The sequence below is a fragment of the Bombina bombina genome, chromosome 5 (genome assembly GCF_027579735.1).
Source record: "Bombina bombina isolate aBomBom1 chromosome 5, aBomBom1.pri, whole genome shotgun sequence".
In the NCBI taxonomy this organism is placed as follows: domain Eukaryota; kingdom Metazoa; phylum Chordata; class Amphibia; order Anura; family Bombinatoridae; genus Bombina; species Bombina bombina.
In genome coordinates, this window is record NC_069503.1 from 132,366,823 (window position 1) to 132,385,700 (window position 18,878).

The 18,878-nt window shown below is 37.7% G+C and overlaps 1 protein-coding gene across 1 annotated transcript in view; it reads left to right on the top strand.

The window, feature by feature from the left end:
• LOC128661391 (retinoic acid receptor responder protein 2-like) overlaps positions 1 to 18,878 on the top strand; it is a 50,845-nt gene that overhangs the window by 20,520 nt on the left and 11,447 nt on the right. Inside the window, exon 2 of the mRNA XM_053715648.1 lies at positions 15,073 to 15,177. Coding sequence (XP_053571623.1) covers positions 15,073 to 15,177 — 105 coding nt within the window. The remainder of the gene's footprint in view (positions 1 to 15,072; positions 15,178 to 18,878) is intronic.

An 18,878-nucleotide genomic window follows, 5' to 3' on the forward strand; every position in this document is an offset into this window, starting at 1 on the left:
GTCTCACGCACACTTGTATGTCTTTAGTTTTAAATAGGAATTATTTAGGTAATAATTGTAAGTTTTATTTAGATTTATTTTAATTATATTTAAGTTAGGGGGTGTTAGGGTTACTTTAGGGTTAGCGTTAGACTTAGGCTTACGTTAGGTTTAGGGGTTAATATATTTATGTACTGATGTGGGAGTGCCGCGGTTTAGGGGTTAATATGTTTATTATAGCGGCGGTGTGGGGGGACGGCAGATTAGGGGTTAATAATATTTAAATAGTGTTTGCGATGCGGGCGGGTGGCGGTTTAGGGGTTAATACGTTTATTATAGTGGCGACGATGTCGGGGAGCGGCAGAATAGGGGTTAATACATTTTCAAAGTGGCGGCGATGTCCGGAGCGGCAGATTAGGGGTTAATTAATTTATTATAGTGTTTGCGATGCGGGAGGGCCTTGGTTTAGGGGTTAATATGTAGTTTATGGGTGTTAGTATACTTTTTAACACTTTAGTTATGAGTTTTATGCTACAGCTTTGTAACGTAAAACTCATAACTACTGACTTTAGATGGTGGTACGAATCTTGTGGTTATAGGCTGTACCGCTCACTTTTTGGCCTCCCAGGCAAACTTGTAATACCGGCGCTATGGGAGTCCCATTGAAATATAACTTTTTTAAAAGGGAGGTACTGACGTTGCGTGACGGCCAAAAACGTGTGCGATACACCTATACCTGCAAGACTTGTAATAGCGGCGTTAGGGAAAAAGCATCGTTATGAAGCATAACAATGCTTTTTCACTCATAACGCAAAACTCGTAATCTAGCTGAAAGTGAAGAACCTGATATTTTATTTACCCTTGATGTAGTTAGTTTATACACAGCAATCCCCCATGAAGAAGGCATATCCTCAGTAATAGAATTGATAAAAAAAGAAACAGGTTTCTCTATACCTAAATGCCAATTTATTGAGGACCTTTTTTGAATATAGTACTGTATCTGAACTACTTTCTTTTCCAAGACACGTTTTACCTTCAAAAGAAAGGAACGGCCATGGGCTCTAATGTGGCTCCTTCATACGCCAATATTTTTGTCAGCCAGTTTGAAAAAAGGTATGTATACACTAACATGACATTTCAATCACATTGCAAGCTTTGGCTTTGTTTTATAGATGTTGTATTTGGCGTATGGAGGGGCACAGTAACCTCATTGCAGGAATTTGTGGATGAATTAAATAGAGGCACAGAAAGTCTGAGATTTACTTTGAATCACTCAGAAACCAGCATAAGTTATTTGGATACAGTGATATATAAAAAAGACTGCATTCTAACTACAGATGTATACAATAAACCTACTGATCGCAATACACTTCTACATTACAACAGCTACCATCCCAAAAGAGTTTTTAACTCTTTCCCCAAGATACAGTTTATTAGAACATTGAGAAATGTGAAAGATAAGAACCTACAACCTATAAGATTAGAACAGATGGCCACCAAGTTTAAACAGCGGGGATATCCCAAATCTTTTATTACAAATTGTAAACAAGAGGTGTTATCTGATAAGGAAGAATGTAATACAGTAACAAGGTGTAATTCAAAAAGAAGGGAACCAGATTATATTCACCACTGAGCATAGCATTTATAGTGAAAGAATATCTGGCATTATCAAGAAACACTGGTAGTTGCTAAGCAAATATAATCCTAACTTTAATGAATTCCATAGTCCCCCCATCCACTCATATAAGAGGGTAAACAACCTTAGGGACATGCTGGTAAAAGCAGATATGGGGACAGGTGGGGAAGAAAAAATCAACTATTTATCTACCCCAAGAAGGGATCATATCCTTGTCTTCACTGCGCACAGTGCAATTCTAGGATAAAAGGCAAATATGTAGCACAAGTAAATGATAGAAAAAGGCATGAAATAAATGGTTTTTACACATGTGACACTGATCATGTCGTGTACTTACTGAAATGCCCATGTGGGTGGGGCTATGTAGGCGAGACCATACGCCTCATTAAAGATAGAATCAGTGCCCACAAGTCTATCAGGTGTGAGGATAGGACCCTCCCAGTCTCTGCCCAGTTTATTGAGGCAGGGCATACAATGAGCCAGCTTAGGTTCCAGATCATAGACCATATTCCAAAACTGAAAAGGGGTGGGGATATGAAATTGCTATTAAAAAGGAGAGAAGTTTGGTGGATTCAAAATTTGAAAACACTACATCCTATAGAATTAAATAAAGATTATGACCTACATTTGTTTTTATAATTTCCAAGCATACATACATGCATTTTTTATTAGACGTGATTTTTTTTTTTAAATAGATATGTAAATTCTTTCTATAATCTGACTATCATTCAATCAATAGCCCAAATAAAAAAGGAAAAAAGTGAAAAGGAAAAGTTTGTTTAAAATAAGAAATTCTATTACATCTCTACTAGATGGCAATAGATAACGAGAAATTTGCATGTTTCAAGGAGTGATCAGGTTTATCAATTAATTATCACACAAGTGCTATATAAGGGATTGAATGTTAGTATTCCATAGCATGACTAATAGTCAGGTGGACACGAAACAATGCTGCTGTTGGCGACCACTGAAGTAGATTACGTAAATAATGTTATAGGCAATTAAATGACACCCAGACTTATGTTAAATTGTGATCAAACCTGGTCAATACATTTAGAAATAGATTGGAATCATACTTATTAGAATGTCTCAATAAAAACATTCTAAACAAAAGAATTTCTAAAATACCTAATTTTTACATATTACCCAAGATTCATAAAGATCCTAAGAACCCAGCGGGACGTCCAATCGTCTCAGGTATCAACTCCTTAACTAGTAATTTGTCACTCTACTTAGATCAACTGTTACAACCATATGTAACTCAGATGAAAGCATACCTAAAAGACACCATCAGTATATTAAATATATTAGAAGGATTAGAATGGAAGGACACATGGGCCTCTAGTTATCAAGCTCCATAAGGAGCTTGACGGCCCGTGTTTCTGGCGAGTCTTCAGACTCGCCAGAAACAGCAGTTATGAAGCAGCGGTCACAAAGACTGCTGCTCCATAACCTGTCCGCCTGCTCTGAGCAGGCGGACAGACATCGCCGGAAATCAACCCGATCGAGTACGATCGGGTTGATTGACACCTCCTGCTGGTGGCCGATTGGCCGCGAGTCTGCAGGGGGCGGCGTTGCACCAGCAGCTCTTGTGAGCTGCTGGTGCAATGCTGAATATGGCGAGCGTATTGCTCGCCGTATTCAGCGAGGTCTGGCGGACCTGATCCGCAGTGTCGGATCAGGTCCACCAGACCTTAATAACTAGAGGCCATGGTGGCTAGTTACTAGTGATGTATCCTCTCTATACACCATCATTGACAAATCCCTGGGAATATCTTTGGTAAAAGAGATCTTGAAACATGATGTGTTAACTTAGATCCGATTCAACTAGATTTCATTTTAAAGGGTATTGAACTCATTCTTGGAACTAATTACTTTTGGTTTAACAAGCATTATTTTTTACAAACCAGTAGAATGGTGATGGGCACCAGATTTGCACCCAGCTATTCCTATCTGTATATGGCCAATTGGGAAGATAGGTATATCCACCAATCTGATTGGGTGCAATATCTAGTGACCTATTGTAGCTACATTGACAATCTATTCATAATATGGTCAGGAAGTAAACAACAATTATTAGATTTTATGGACTACGTCAAAGACAATAAATACAAGGTTAATTTAACTTGGAAATATAGTCAAAAGAAAGTAGAATTCCTTGATCTAGAAATACACCATAGGACCATACACTCAAAAGCACAAAATTCTTTAAGAACATCGATGTCAATAATTATATAGATACCTACAGTTGCCATCAAAGATTTTGGTTAAAAAAATATACAGAAGGGCCAATTTCTTCATATTAGAAGAAATTGTAAATGAATAGGAGAATACAGAGAGCAATCTGACATTCTAAAACAACGATTTGGGTGGGGGGGGGGGGAATTACTCAAATGAGGATTTAGAAAAATCAATAAGTGAGGTTGCAAATCTGAATAGAAAAGGAATTACTTGTATATAAAGAAACATCAAAAAGAGAATATGACAAAACTAAAATGACCAGCATGTTAATATTTCAACATAGCACCCAAAGCAAACACCTTAGATATATTAAAAAATGAACATTGGGGTATATTAATGTGATGGTAAAATAAAGTATAACATAAATCAATTTATCACATGTAACAGCAAAAATGTAGTGTATCTACTGCACTGCTCATGTGATTTGATTTATATAGGTCGCACTTCCAGACTTGTAAAAACTAGACTGAATGAACACATATATAATATTTAAAGAGGTTTTTTAAAGCACTCTCTATCTGTTCATTTTTAAGAAAATGGAATGTATCAGAACTAGAATTCTTAGGTATTAGGAAGATTAATGCCCATTGGAGAGGAGGGGATACTCAAAATACTCTAGGACGTATGGAGATAAAGTGGATTTATATCATGAATTCCCTCATCCCTAATGGACTTAATAAAGATATATGAATGAGGTAGATATTTTGGACATTATTTATATTTAACTATTACCATTTTATGAACTATGATGTTAACGCCGTTAACAAAGATGGCGTTCAGAGACTCTATGACTTCTTATCGCTACCTTGTGGACCACGACAATAATGCCCTTAACAAAGATGGAAACATACGCCGGATTACGATACCTACCCATGTGATACATCCATACATGCCGAGTTGCATCAGAGGAGAAGTGTTAACCTTGCTGAATATCGGAGCACTTATCTGGAGCAGAACAAATGTCTCCATCCACATCATAGGATAACCACTCACAGTTGCTGTTAACTGTTCCTATATTGGACTCTGATTATACACATTATACCTTGTGCATGGGATGGTAAATCATGTTTTATATGTTTTAATAAATTGTTAATCTAATCGACTTTGGGAGACTGTTTGCCTGCCTATATAGAAGCAGGTGTGCGCAGTGCATGAGCTTATTTTAGCTCCATCTCATGTGAGTAGGATACCGTCAATCAATATCTTTGTTCATTGTATCCACAGTGTTACACTATATGTTTCTTTCCCTTTTCCTCTGCGGAATTTTCGAGACCACCAGACTTAATAGACTTAATATTTGTTATTCTCATAGCCATATTTTTGCTTTGTCACATTTATTATCACCGTTTTGTATTTTTAGTGATCTCTTTTATATATATATATATATATATATATATAGATATAGATATATACACACACACATATACATAAACAAAGAGTCAAAAGAGTTGAAAAAACATTATTAACACATTAATTGATGTTTTACTTTGTGAATTTAATGTATTTTTGAAAATATACACTTATTTAAAATCTGATGACTGCAACACATCTAAAATAGTTTGGACAGGGGCAATTTAGGACTAATAGCGATGTGACAAGTTTAAATAAGGTGGTGATGGGAAACAGGTGAGGGAATCGTGTAATAATAGTATATAAGGAGCCTCCGAAAAAGGCCTAGTCCTTTAAGAGTAAGGATAGGTCAAGGCTCGGCAATCTGCCAACAGATGAGAATAATCCAACACTTTGAGAACAACAAGAGAATTTGATAGGATTTTGGGCATTTCACCTTCTACAGTGCACAATATAATTTAAAGATTTAAGGAATCCGGTCAATCTCGGTGCATAAAGGGCAAGGCCGAAAACCACTTATGAATGCATGTGATCTCCCATCCCTCAGACGTCACTGTCTCAAAAACCATCATGAGTCTGTAATGTATATCCTGACATGGGCTCTGGAACACTTTGGTAAACTATTGTCAGTCAACACTATTTGCCGCTATATCCACAGATACAAGTTAAGGCTTTACTATGAAAATCAGAAGCCATACATCAACACTGTCCAGAAGCGCTGCCGACTTCTCTAGACTCGGTCTCATCTGAGATGGACAGAAGCATAGTGGAATCATGTTTTGTGATCTGACAAGTCAACATTTCAAATAGCTGTCGTGTTCTCGGGCCAAAGAGGAAAAGGAACATCCAAGTTGTTATCAGCGTCAGGTCTAAAAGCCAGCTTTTGTCATGGTATGGGTGGGGGGGTGTCAGTGCCGATGGCATGTGTAACTTGGACATCTGTGAAGGCACAAGTAAGGCAGAAAAAAAATATTTACATTTTGGAGCAACATATGCTGCTATCCAGACACCGTCTTTTCCAGGGACGTCCCTGCATTTTCCAGCAGGAAAACACCAAACCACATTCTGCACGGATTACAAGCACATGGTTGTGTAAACAAAGAGTGCGGGTGCTAGCATGGCCTGCCTGCAGTCCTAACCTGTCGCTAATTGCGAATGTGTGGTGCATTATGAAGCACAATATAAGGAAACGAAGGCCACGTACAGTTGCGCAGCTGAAGACATGCATAATGGATGAATTGGGGAAAATTCTGCTTGCTAAACTTAACCAACTGGTGTCTTCAGTGCCCAAATTCTTAAAAAGTGTTATTAAAAGAAATGGTGATGTTACACGGTGGTAAACAGTGGACTGTCCCAACTTTTTTGGAACGTGTTGCAGTCATCAGATATGAAATGAGTGTATATTTTTAAAAACACATTAAATTCACAAAGTAAAACATCAAATAATGTTTTAATAATGTGTTTTCAAAATAGTACAGGGTGAATTGTATTTTCAAATGACTCTTTTTGTTTGTTTTTTGCATTTTCCATACTGTCCCAAATTTTAGGAATTGGTGTTGTATATAAAAATAAATAAATAGACACACAAACACATACATATATATATACACACACAGACAAATATATATATGCATACATATATAAGTACACATACACATACATATATAAGTACACATACACATACACACATACATATATAAGTACACATACACATACACACATACATATATAAGTACACATACACATACACACAGACATATACACACACTGACACATACATATATAAGTACACATACACATACACACATACAGACTCACACACATTGCTTTGTTAAAGGGACATTGTATACTAGATTTTTCTTTGCATAAATGTGTTTCCATTTATCCATTTATATAGCCCATCTGGGTGTGTTTTTGTAAAAATTTATAATTTTGCTTATTTTTAAATAGCATTCAGGTAGATTACGAGTTGTGCGCTATAGAGGGTGCGAAACGAACGCAACAAAAGTTGCGTTATTTCACCTTCCATAGCCCTGCCATTACGATTTTTTAAAAAGCCGCCTTGTGCGTGCGATATGGTTGCATTGAGCTCCCTACTGCACAAAATACAAGCGCTGCTTTGACGTGGTCGTGCATGCTTTCCCCATAGACATCAATGGGGAGAAAATGTTAGAAAAAACCTAACACCTGCGATCGCGGAATGAAAAGCTCCGTAACGCAACCCCATTGATGTCTATGGGAAAAAAAGTTACGTTTAAACCTAACACCCTTACATAAACCCCACATCTAAACACCCCTAATCTGCTGCCCCCGACATCGCCGACACCTACATAAAGTTATTCACTTCTAATCTGCCACACCGACATCGCTGCCACCTAAACAAATCTATTAACCCCTAATCTGCCGCTCCCGATATTGCCGTCACTATACTAAAGTTATTAACCCCTATTTCCCTGCACCCCAACATCGCCCACACTATAATAAAGATATTAACCCCTATTCCGCCAGTCCCCAACATCGCCGCCACTAAATAAAGTTATTAACCCCTAAACATCTGGCCTCCCACATCACTACCACTAAATAAACCTATTAACCCCTAAACCGCCAGCCCCCCACATCACCAAAAACTAAATTAAAGTATTAACCCCTACACCTAACACCCCCCTAACTTTATATTTAAATTACAAGATCCCTGTCTTAAAATAAATAAAAACCTACCTGTAAAATAAAAAAAACTAAATTTAAACTATAAATTAAACTAACATAACTATTAGACTAAAATTAAACTAACTACAAATTAAATAAACTAAATTACAAATTAAAAAAAACCTAACCCTACTAAAAAAAATTAAATCTACAATTACAAAAAATACTAAATTACAAAAAATAAAAAAATTCTAAAGTACAAAAAATAAATAAACTCATAACTAAAGTGTCACAAAGTACACTAACACCCATAAACTACCTATAACCCCTAAACTGAGGCCCTCCCGCATCACAAACACTAAATTAAAGCTATTAACCCCTAATCTGCCACTCCCGACATCGCCACCACTAATAAAATTTATTAACCCCTATACCACAGCTGCCCGACATCACCCACACTATACTTAAGTTATTAACCCCTTTTCCCCCGCACCCCAACATCGCCCACATTATAATTAAGATATTAACCCCTATTCCGCCGCTCCCTGATATCGTCGCCACTAAATAAAGTTATTAACTCCTAAACCTCTGGCCTCCCACATCACTGTCACTAAATAAAACTATTAACCCCTAAACTGTCAGCCCCCCACATCACCAAAAACTAAATTAAACTATTAACCCCTAAACCTAACACCCACTAACTTTATATTAAAATTACAAGATCCCTATCTTAAAATAAATAAAAACCTACCTGTGAAATAAAAATAAACTAAATTACAAATTAAAAAAAATTCTAAAGTACAAAAAATAACAAACACTAAATTACGAAAAATAACAAACAAAATGATCCAAAATAAAAACAATTACACCTGGGGGGCGTGTCTCTGGGCAGCACCTTGAATGGATGCAATATCAGTTGCTCTGCGTGGAACATCAGTAATTCGCCTTTTATTGATGTCTAAGAGGGTCATCCATCTACCTCAACCTGATATTTTGAAACTACACACTCAGCTGAATCGAATGATATAACAATATTGGGTATTCCACCTTAGATTACTGATCCGGAGCGTTGAGGCCTAAGGCAGACTCCTCAGTGAGAGGCTTTCAACACCCCCCCGTATATTACAGGCCGGGTAAGCAGTGTATTATCACTGAACATTCAAGACACTACTACACAAGCAATGGAACACAGTAAGATTATCGATATGATAAGCTCCATCCTGGAGTCTTATAGAGAGCAAATCTGCAGCGACATAGAGAGGGCATTTAGATATGATCTATACAGCCACGTGAAAATGGCGGAGCACCCACAAGAAGCAGACACAGCTATACATTTCCAGGAGCCTAGCGCAGTGGAGGAGGAGAGTACAGTGGCTACCATCCATAGCAGTGGGAACACACCTATTTCTGGACACAGCAGCGAGTTCAATCATCTGGAGGCTGAAGCCGCAACGAGAGGTACTGCTTTATATGCCCCTGGAGTGACACGCATGAAGTGGCGATACCGGAGGAGACAAGCCCGCAAAGCCTCACACCTATTGCGATCATTGGGAGCTCTGGACTGCAGCTTCCACAGAAAAAAGGGGAAATACATAGGTGTGAAGCTGTCCTGCACGCCATTAAAAGTCTCGGCTCTAGTAAAACCAGCCTCACCTGAGCTCTCTGACAGCGGCCGACATACCCAGGATGTCACAGAGCCTAGGGCAATCCCACTAACCCTGGAAGCTCCCTACTCAGAAACAGCATGCTGTGAGAGACACAGAGAGCGATCCCTCAAAAGGCATTTTTATGGGCCGGCAGAGAAGATTCACAAGAGACTTGTCCGCATCAGCACTGGCCTCAAAGTTGGAGTCGGCTGAAAATGCTTCACTTGATCCGGGAGAGACTGGTAATTAGTTGCTTTTACAGACTGCTGCAGCTAAATTACAAAGTCAGGACTATGTATATTACGTTTTGCCCCAGGGTCCTTTGGGTCTTACTACTAATGTATATCCTTTACTAAGTTTCCAAAGGCTGGACAGCTGACTCGATTCTAGAGATCTGGAATACGATAGGGTTGCCAGTTGTCCAGTATTCAACCGGACAGTCCTGTATTTTAGCAAGCTGTCCAGTAAAATCTGTACAAAAATACTGGACACTTAAATGTCCAGTATTTTTAAAGACCCCTGTCAGCTAAATGTAAAGGGCTTTCTAGGCCTTTATGCATTAGAAATATGGCTCAAAAAGAAGTTACACTGTGCATTTTTTATTATATGTGTTACAGTCAACCACAGGGGTGTTCAGTCATTGCTGGGTGTGTACCTCTAGCAGCCAAGGGGGTCACATCACTGCTCTGTACATGTGTTACTGGCAACCAAGGGGATAGAATGACTGCTTACTTGTGAAAAAATATATGTGCTGGGATCAAGGGTGGAGCCTAAGGTTGAGCTTATGTGCAGCCTTTGGCCCCAAGTTATCAAAGTTTGGCGGACCTGATCCGACAGAGCGGATCAGGTCCGCCAGACTTTGCTGAATACGGCGAGCAACACGCCTCGCCTGCAGGCTCGCCAGAAACACGGGGCTTCAAGCTCCATACAGAGCTTGATACATATGTCCCATTGTGTGAAATCAGCTACGCCCCGTATCCAATCACCTATAGGTCGTCCGGTATTTTTATGAAGCACAGCTGGCAACCCTAGAATACGATGAGGTATCTACACTGCCTTACCAAGTTGCTACGGGGCTTTAAAGGATGAGGTATCTACACTGCCTTACCAAGTTGCTACGGGGCTTTAAAGGATGAGGTATCTACACTGCCTTACCAAGTTGCTACGGGGCTTTAAATCCTCCTATAAATCTCTCTGTGCTGTAATCTGCAGCAACTTATTTTCTACCATGGACAGTTTGGATTGTACTTTATTGGTAGTATAGTTAGTATAAGACAATATGACAGTCACTGTTATGTAACGTTTCTGTTGCTCCAATAATACGATGTAATTGCTAAATCACACCACTAGAGGGGAGTCTTGGCTTACATAGAAGGCCAAATGCATTTATATTTACCTTGCAAGACATCGATATAATTGTTGTACTTCCTGTTATATTTGATGCAGCAAATAGGGCACAGCATTCATCAATTGCCACAGTGGATGGCAGTAAGTATAACAATAGTGAAAGATTAATATTTTAACAGGTCTAGAGACTATATTGCTCCCTTTTTTTAAGGTTTAAAAGGTGGTCTTTTGGGACTAACTACCACAAGCATGAGTTCATCTGCTTAAATTGTTTGTGCTACTTGGCCTAGACACATGTATAACAATTCTACCCACTGACCTGGAACATAATTAAAGGGACATTAAACACTTTGAGATGGTAATATAAAATGATAAATTGTATATAATAAAACAACTCTGCAATATACTTTCATTGTTTATTTTGTCCTCTTTGTCTGTAATTCCATTCTGAAATTGTGAGCTTTTCAGTTCCTGTTAGAAATGGAAGTGCAGAACACTGTTAAATCCAGCACAACCATTGGCTGCACACTCTAGTGACCTATTTATAACTGACCCTAATTGGCCACAGCAGAGAAGGTAACACAAGTTACAACATGGCAGCTCCCAGTGTTTTATAGACACTAAAACTTTACACTTATTTTGTCACTTTTTAAACAACTAATGAAACTTTAAAAAATACATCTACATGTTACTCATGGACTAATCTTTTTTTTTAATGTATCATTCTATCTAGCATGTATTTAGTGTTTAATGTCCCTTTAAACTTCATATATCTAGGGCCTTGCTAGATCGTGATAGTGGTCCAGAACATGACTTTACAATGTACTCTATTGGAAGTGTAAACTGCAATCAGTTTCCCACCTGTGCTACCCAGTAAAACAGTATAACTTAACCTAACCCTCTGTGAAGGGATAAATATACTATATTTTAGGCCCTTTAACAGGAATGTAAAGCTAACCTCAGTTAATGCTTGAGCAACTTCTTTAGAATATTTAGCCTTTCAAGGCATTACTCTATTATCCTGGTCCTCCTTTCCCTTAATATTAACTTAGAGGTCTCCTAACTAACTAGCAGTTAAGCTACAGGTTGACATTATCTCTGTCCCCGCCAATTTATTGCTAAACAGCAAATGTTTACACCATGTTCCATGTGTCTTTTTCACTTATTTTTCAAAAATTAGGTTTATTTGGAGAGATCCATGAGAGGTCTCCATTATTCCACAGAGCCTTCTACCTTTTCAATCCTTCATTTGAGGCCCAAAAGTGGCCTATCATATTCACTGTAAGGCTCAGAGATTGTATGGCATGATGTATATCTTGTGTTTTTTATCTTGATATCGCTTTGTAACTGTTTTTTCTATTTATTTCAAGAAGTTTGTATGCCTTATTTCTAACCTCAATAAAAAATTTAATAAAAAAAACAAAAAAAAAACAATTACACCTAATCTAATAGCCCTATAAAAATAAAAAAGTCCCCCCCCCCCAAATAAAAAAAAACCTAGCCTACAATAAACTACCAATAGCCCTTAAAAGGGCCTTTTGTAGGGCATTGCCCTAAGTTAAACAGCTCTTTTACCTGTAAAAAAATACAAAGACTCCCCCAACAGTAAACCCACCACCCAACCAACCCCCCAAAATAAAAAACCTAACTCTAAAAAAAACTAAGCTATCCATTGCCTTGAAAAGGGTATTTGTATTGGCATTGCCCTTAAAAGGGCATTCAGCTCTTTTTCATTGCCCTTTAAAGGGCATTTAGCTCTTTTAAGATAGCCCAAACCCTAACCAAAAAAAAAACCCCACCATTAAAAGTTTAAAAAAAACTAACACTAACCCCCAACGATCCACTTACAGTTTTTGAAGTCTGGACATCCATCCTCATCCAGGCGGCGAAGTCCTCATCCGGGCAGCGAGATCTTCATCCATCCAGGCGGCGTCTTCTATCTTCATACAGGCAGCATCTTCTATCTTCATCCAGGCGGCATCTTCTATCTTCATCCTCATCCTGAAGATATCCAGCGCGGAGCATCCTCTTCATACGGTCGCCGCCACATACTGAATCTTCAATGCAAGAGAGCCTTTTCAAAATGGCGTCCCATGCATTCCTATTGGCTGTTTTGATTTTGGAAATTCAAAACAGCCAATAGGATGAGAGCTTCTGAAATCCTATTGGCTGTTCAAATCCACCAATAGGATGAGAGCTTCTGAAATTCTATTGGCTATTCAAATCAGCCAATAGAATTTCAGTAGCTATCATCCTATTGGCTGTTTTGAACAGCCAATAGGATTTCAGTAGCTCTCCTCCTATTAGCTGATTTGAATTTTCAAAATCAAATCAGCCAATAGGAATGCAAGGGACGCCATTTTGAAAAGGTTCCCTTGCATTGAAGATTCAGTATACGGCGGCAACCTTATGAAGTGGATGCTCCGCACCGGATGCCTTCAGAATGGACCCCTCTGAGGCGCCAGGATGAAGATAGAAGATGCCGCCTGTATGAAGATAGAAGACGCCGCCTGGATGGATGAAGATCTCGCCGCCTGGATGAAGACTTCAAAAACTGTAAGTGGATCTTCGGGGGTTAGTGTTAGGTTTTTTAAACTTTTTTGAGTGTTTTTTTTTTAGATTAGGGTTCGGGCTATCTTAAAAGAGCTAAATGCCCGTTTAAGGGCTATGAAAAAGAGCTGAATGCCCTTTTAAGGGCAATGCCCATACAAATGCCCTTTTCAGGGCAATAGGTAGCTTAATTTTTTTTTAGTTAGGTTTTTTTATTTTGGGGGGCTGGTTGGGTGGTGGGTTTTACTGTTGGGGGGTCTTTGTATTTTTTTACAGGTAAAAGAGCTGTTTAATTTAGGGATATGCCCTACAAAAGGCCCTTTTAAGGGCTATTGGTAGTTTATTGTAGGCTAGGGTTTTTTTTTATTTTGAGGGCCCTTTTTTATAGGGCTATTAGATTAGGTGTAATTGTTTTTATTTTGGATAATTTTGTTTGTTATTTTTCGTAATTTAGTGTTTGTTATTTTTTGCACTTTAGAATTTTTTTTAATTTGTAATTTAGTTTATTTTTATTTCACAGGTAGGTTTTTATTTATTTTAAGATAGGGATCTTGTAATTTTAATATAAAGTTAGTGGGTGTTAGGTTTAGCGGTTAATAGTTTAATTTAGTTTTTGGTGATGTGGGGGACTGACAGTTTAGGGGTTAATAGGTTTATTTAGTGACAGTGATGTGGGAGGCCAGAGGTTTAGGGGTTAATAACTTTATTTAGTGGCGACGATATCAGGGAGCGGCGGAATAGGGGGTTAATATCTTAATTATAATGTGGGCGATGTTGGGATGCGGGGTAAAAGGGGTTAATAACTTAAGTATAGTGTGGGTGATGTCGGGCAGCTGTGGTATAGGGGTTAATAAATTTTATTAGTGGTGGCGATGTCGGGAGCGACAGATTAGGGGTTAATAGCTTTAATTTAGTGTTTGGGATGAGGGAGGGCCTCAGTTTAGGGGTTAATAGGTAGTTTATGGGTGTTAGTGTACTTTGTGACACTTAAGTTATGAGTTTTGTGTAACAGTTTTGTTGCGTAAAACTCATAACTACTGGTCTCAGATTGCGGAACGGATCGTGTTGGTATAGGCTGTAACGCAAGTTTTTTAACCTCACCGCAAAACTCGTAATGGCAGCGCTATGGGAATCCCATGAAAAAACGTAATTTTTTTGAGTGCGGGACTGACGTTGCGTTACAGTCTAAAAGGCTTGCGGTACAGCTACAAGACCGTAATGACTGCGTTACTGTTTTAACGCTGAAATGGCCATTTTTTTCAGCGTTAAAACACGAACGCACAACTCGTAATCTACCTGAAAGTGCTGATTTTCAGACTCCTAACCAAGCCCAAAAGATTTAGATGTAAACTGATGTATACAGGCTTCACATTGCTTCTGTTTGTATAATGGGTCTATTCATATACAGGGGAGGGACATGGGTCTGCTCTCAGTCCCTTTCACTGGGTGTCCCAGCCTAACCTCATCAACAGTGCTAAACTGACTTCTAAGTAAGTTTTTAAAAGGTTTTATAGTGGATTTTTTATATCAGTATCTGTGCAAATTGTTCTTTATATTAGTATCTAGTACATGCAGTTAAATTTAAATTGGTGTATACTGTCCCTTTAAAGCTCTGATTTAGATTTATCTACTGCTATGGAGCACATTGGAGTAATTGTTCTTTCTCATTTGTTGCAGCATATTTACATTGACACATTTGTGAAAATTGAAGCTAAATTACAACAGACCACTTGCAAGAAGGAGTTTCACGAGAAAAAGAAATGCCGGACCCTTCCTAGAGGGGTAAATTTATAAAAATAACACTTGTGCAGGGTTTAACCGATTAAGTGCAGATAAATACACACGGTCTCCATCCATATAATGCTTGAAGTGTAAATGATAATCGTGTGTCATTATTTTAAAGGGGGGGGGGAGCATTTTTGTGCTTATTTTGCCCCCTCATGCCTTAAACCCTGCTATGAGGTGGCCGATGTCGACACCAGTGATGTCAGAGGTGGGAAATGGCTCAGTAGCTACAGGGTTAATACGAAAAAGTAGGAACTACATTTAAACACAAAAACCTTGTGGTGGAATATAGATTTTATGATACTGTACTGAAGGAAAAGGAACCCTCAAGTCAAAATTAAGCTTTCATGATTCAGAAAGAGATACTTTCCAATTAAGTTCCATTATCAAAATGTGCACATTCCTTTTACATGCATACTTTCTGAGTCTGTGATTGGCTACATTTTCAAATTTGTCAGAAAAAAACCCACGGCTCGCCAGAAACACAGGGCCTCAAGCTCCGTACGGAGCTTGATAGATAGGCCCCAGAGCTTGCAATTTTAGGCAACTTTCTAATTTACTCCTATTATCACATTTTCTTCATTCTCTTGGTATCTTTATTTGAAAAGCAAGAATGTAAGTTTAGATGCCGGCCCATTTTTAGTGAACAACCTGGGTTGTTCTTGCTGATTGGTGGATTAATTTAACCGACCAATAAACAAGTGCTGTTCATCCCTGAACCAAAAACAGCTTAGATGCCTTCTTTTCAAATAAAGATACCAAGAGAACGAGGAAAAATTGATAATAGGAGTAAATTAGAAAGTTGCTTAAAATTGCATGCTCTATCTGAATCATGAAAGTAAAAAATGTGGGTTCAGTGTCGCTTTAATGGTGCTAATGAATCTGTAAAAAATAAAGGTGAATCAATGCTCAATTCTTTTTTAACATGATCTCTCTTCACTGTGTTTTCAACAATATTTTATAATTCTTCCATCCCCAGCCAGTATATGGAATAATTCAGATTATACCTTGAGGTAAATTTATTTTTATAAAATAAGCTGCTTAGTGGACATGATATTGTGCTGGGGCACATGTGACACTTTGTGAGGCACCGCCGTATTAGGGTTGCCACCTCAGCCATGTTTTCCTGGACACTTATGAGTTACACATGCTGCAGGGTGTGCAGGGAGGAACATGTATTGTGTTTATTCAAGTGCACTAACCCGACATTCCAATGTTCTTCACATAGAAGAATATGTTCTATTTAGTTGTAAATAAATATTTCTTTATATAGCTGATGTTTTTTTCTTGGTAAAATATATATTAATACCTATATATAGATGATTATATAAAGGTGTATATATATATATATATATATATATATATATATATATACAAATATGAATATCTATTTAACAATACATAGAACATATTCCCCCATGTGAAGATCATAGAATGTACAGTATTTACAGTAAACACATACTATAACACTTTATTAAACCCTTAACCCAATGTGATGTATACTGTATATACATGATGTGGTACTTTGCTTATCATACTGCACAGCATATATTTACACGTCGGAGCTACAGGAAGCTCTAGCAGACTCGGCTGTTAAGTTAAAGCAGAGAGCTAGAGTTGCTGAGCTGATGGTAATCTGCCCACATATGGAAAATGAGCATGATCAGTTCAGCAGTGGAGGGGGGAGGGAGGGGTGACCCTACACAACATAAAAAAATATATAATGGGAGAGGGAGGGATGGGGAGCTACGCTACAGGGTAAAGGAGGGGTGGTGGATCCCTAACCAACGATCGCTGGAGGGGGGAGCACTACACTACAGAAAATTAAAAATATTATGTTAAGGCATTTTATAAGATGTTGGACACTAGTTAGAGGGGGGAGGGTTAGAAAGCTCTTTGGGAGGGATCAGGGAGTTTGGAGGGTAAGGGGGTCCTACATTACAGAAAAAATAAAATAATTTTAAACATAAATTTTTAATATTAATATTGGCAGACAGTCTGCTAGTACCTAAGATGGTGGTGATCAGTGAGGTGTGAGGGAGGCAAGAGAGCTGTTTGGGAGGGGTCTGTTAGGGATCAGGGGGTGGGAAGTGTCCGTTATGAGGGTAATCTCTACAATAAAGCTAAAATTAACCTTACAAACTACCTGATTAACCCCTTCACTGACGGGAATAATAGAAGTGTGGTGCGCAGCTGCAATTAGCGGCATTCTAATAACCAAAAAGCAATGGCAAAGTCATGCATATATGCTATTTCTGAACAAAGGCATCACAGAGAAGTCTTTACAATCATTTGTGCCATGATTGAATAAGCAGTACGTAAATCATTTCAGTAAGAAACCCAAAGTTTGTGAAAAAGTAAAAATGTTTTATATGGTCGCATTTGGCGGTGAAATGGGCCTAGATCAATACCTTTTGTTGTCTACTTAAAAAAATATATATAGTTTTGATAGGTAAATAAAAAAAAAGACAAGGCTCTATTTCTGTTTAAATTGAGTGATAGCAAAAATGCTAAATATTCTCCAGTATTTTGAATAAATTCTTCTCTGAAAGTCCCGGAAGTGAAGGGGTTAATTATGAATATTGCATACATATGGAGTTCCATGTTTTCAGCTACTTGACCTATTTGGAGAGAAAAACAGCTGACAATTATGGACTGGCTAAAACAACGAATCTAAAGATGGCCAAAGTCTTTTGCACAGTACTATATATATATCATAGTTACACACACATACATATATACAGATAGATAGATGATAAATAGATATAGTGTATTATTTAAATATAATTCATTCCTAATGGAATATTATTATTATTATTGAATGGGTTCACATATTATTTGTCTTTGTAATTTTGATGCTGTGTTGTAAAAATAACCATATGCCCAGAATGTGTTCCAGAGACTGGGTAGGTGTAAGAGCTTGGTGCTGTAATCTGTATAATAAACTATGGATAAGTCTAAATTATACTATTACTTTCAAATGGGTGTGTTTTGATTGCAGAATTGAGTGGGTGGAGCTGTTGAACAGTAGGTCGTCAATACTCCAGTAACCCGCTTGCTTGCTCTGCTGCAAAGTGTCCCTGGAATTTTTTTTGAAATGTTGGCAACTATGATATATGTGTGTGTGTGTATTACAAAAAAAGTTAATTTGGAAAATTGTTAAAAATTTGCATATTCTTTCTGAATCATGAAAGTTTCATTTTGACTTTGCTGTCCATTTAAAGGGACATACAACCCAAAAATTTTCATGACACAAATTTGATAATAAAAGTAAATTGGAATTTTCTTAAAAAATTGTATTCTCTATCTGAATCATGAAAGAAAATTGTATAGTTTCATGTCTCTTTAATGCTATTGCTCCCTTGAAAATCTATGTACACTAAATCAACTCAAACTAAGTTTCAAGAAGCTCACTAAATAGAAGATTGTTTGGAGTGCAATAGATCTGCACAATGACCTAAGTGTGAGGGGGGAGGGGCAATAATTAAAAATGAAATATATTGTTATTGTTTTAGTTAGATAAAACTATTTAAATTATTATTAATATAATCATTATTTTCTCCTTCCAATAAAGTACAGCTGAAAAGTTGATCAAATATGAATGGTTAAACTACTAAACTAGTTCACCTTCAAATAATTTCATTCATTTCAATTATCTATCCATTCATGACTAATGATATATAACCAAATCAGTAATG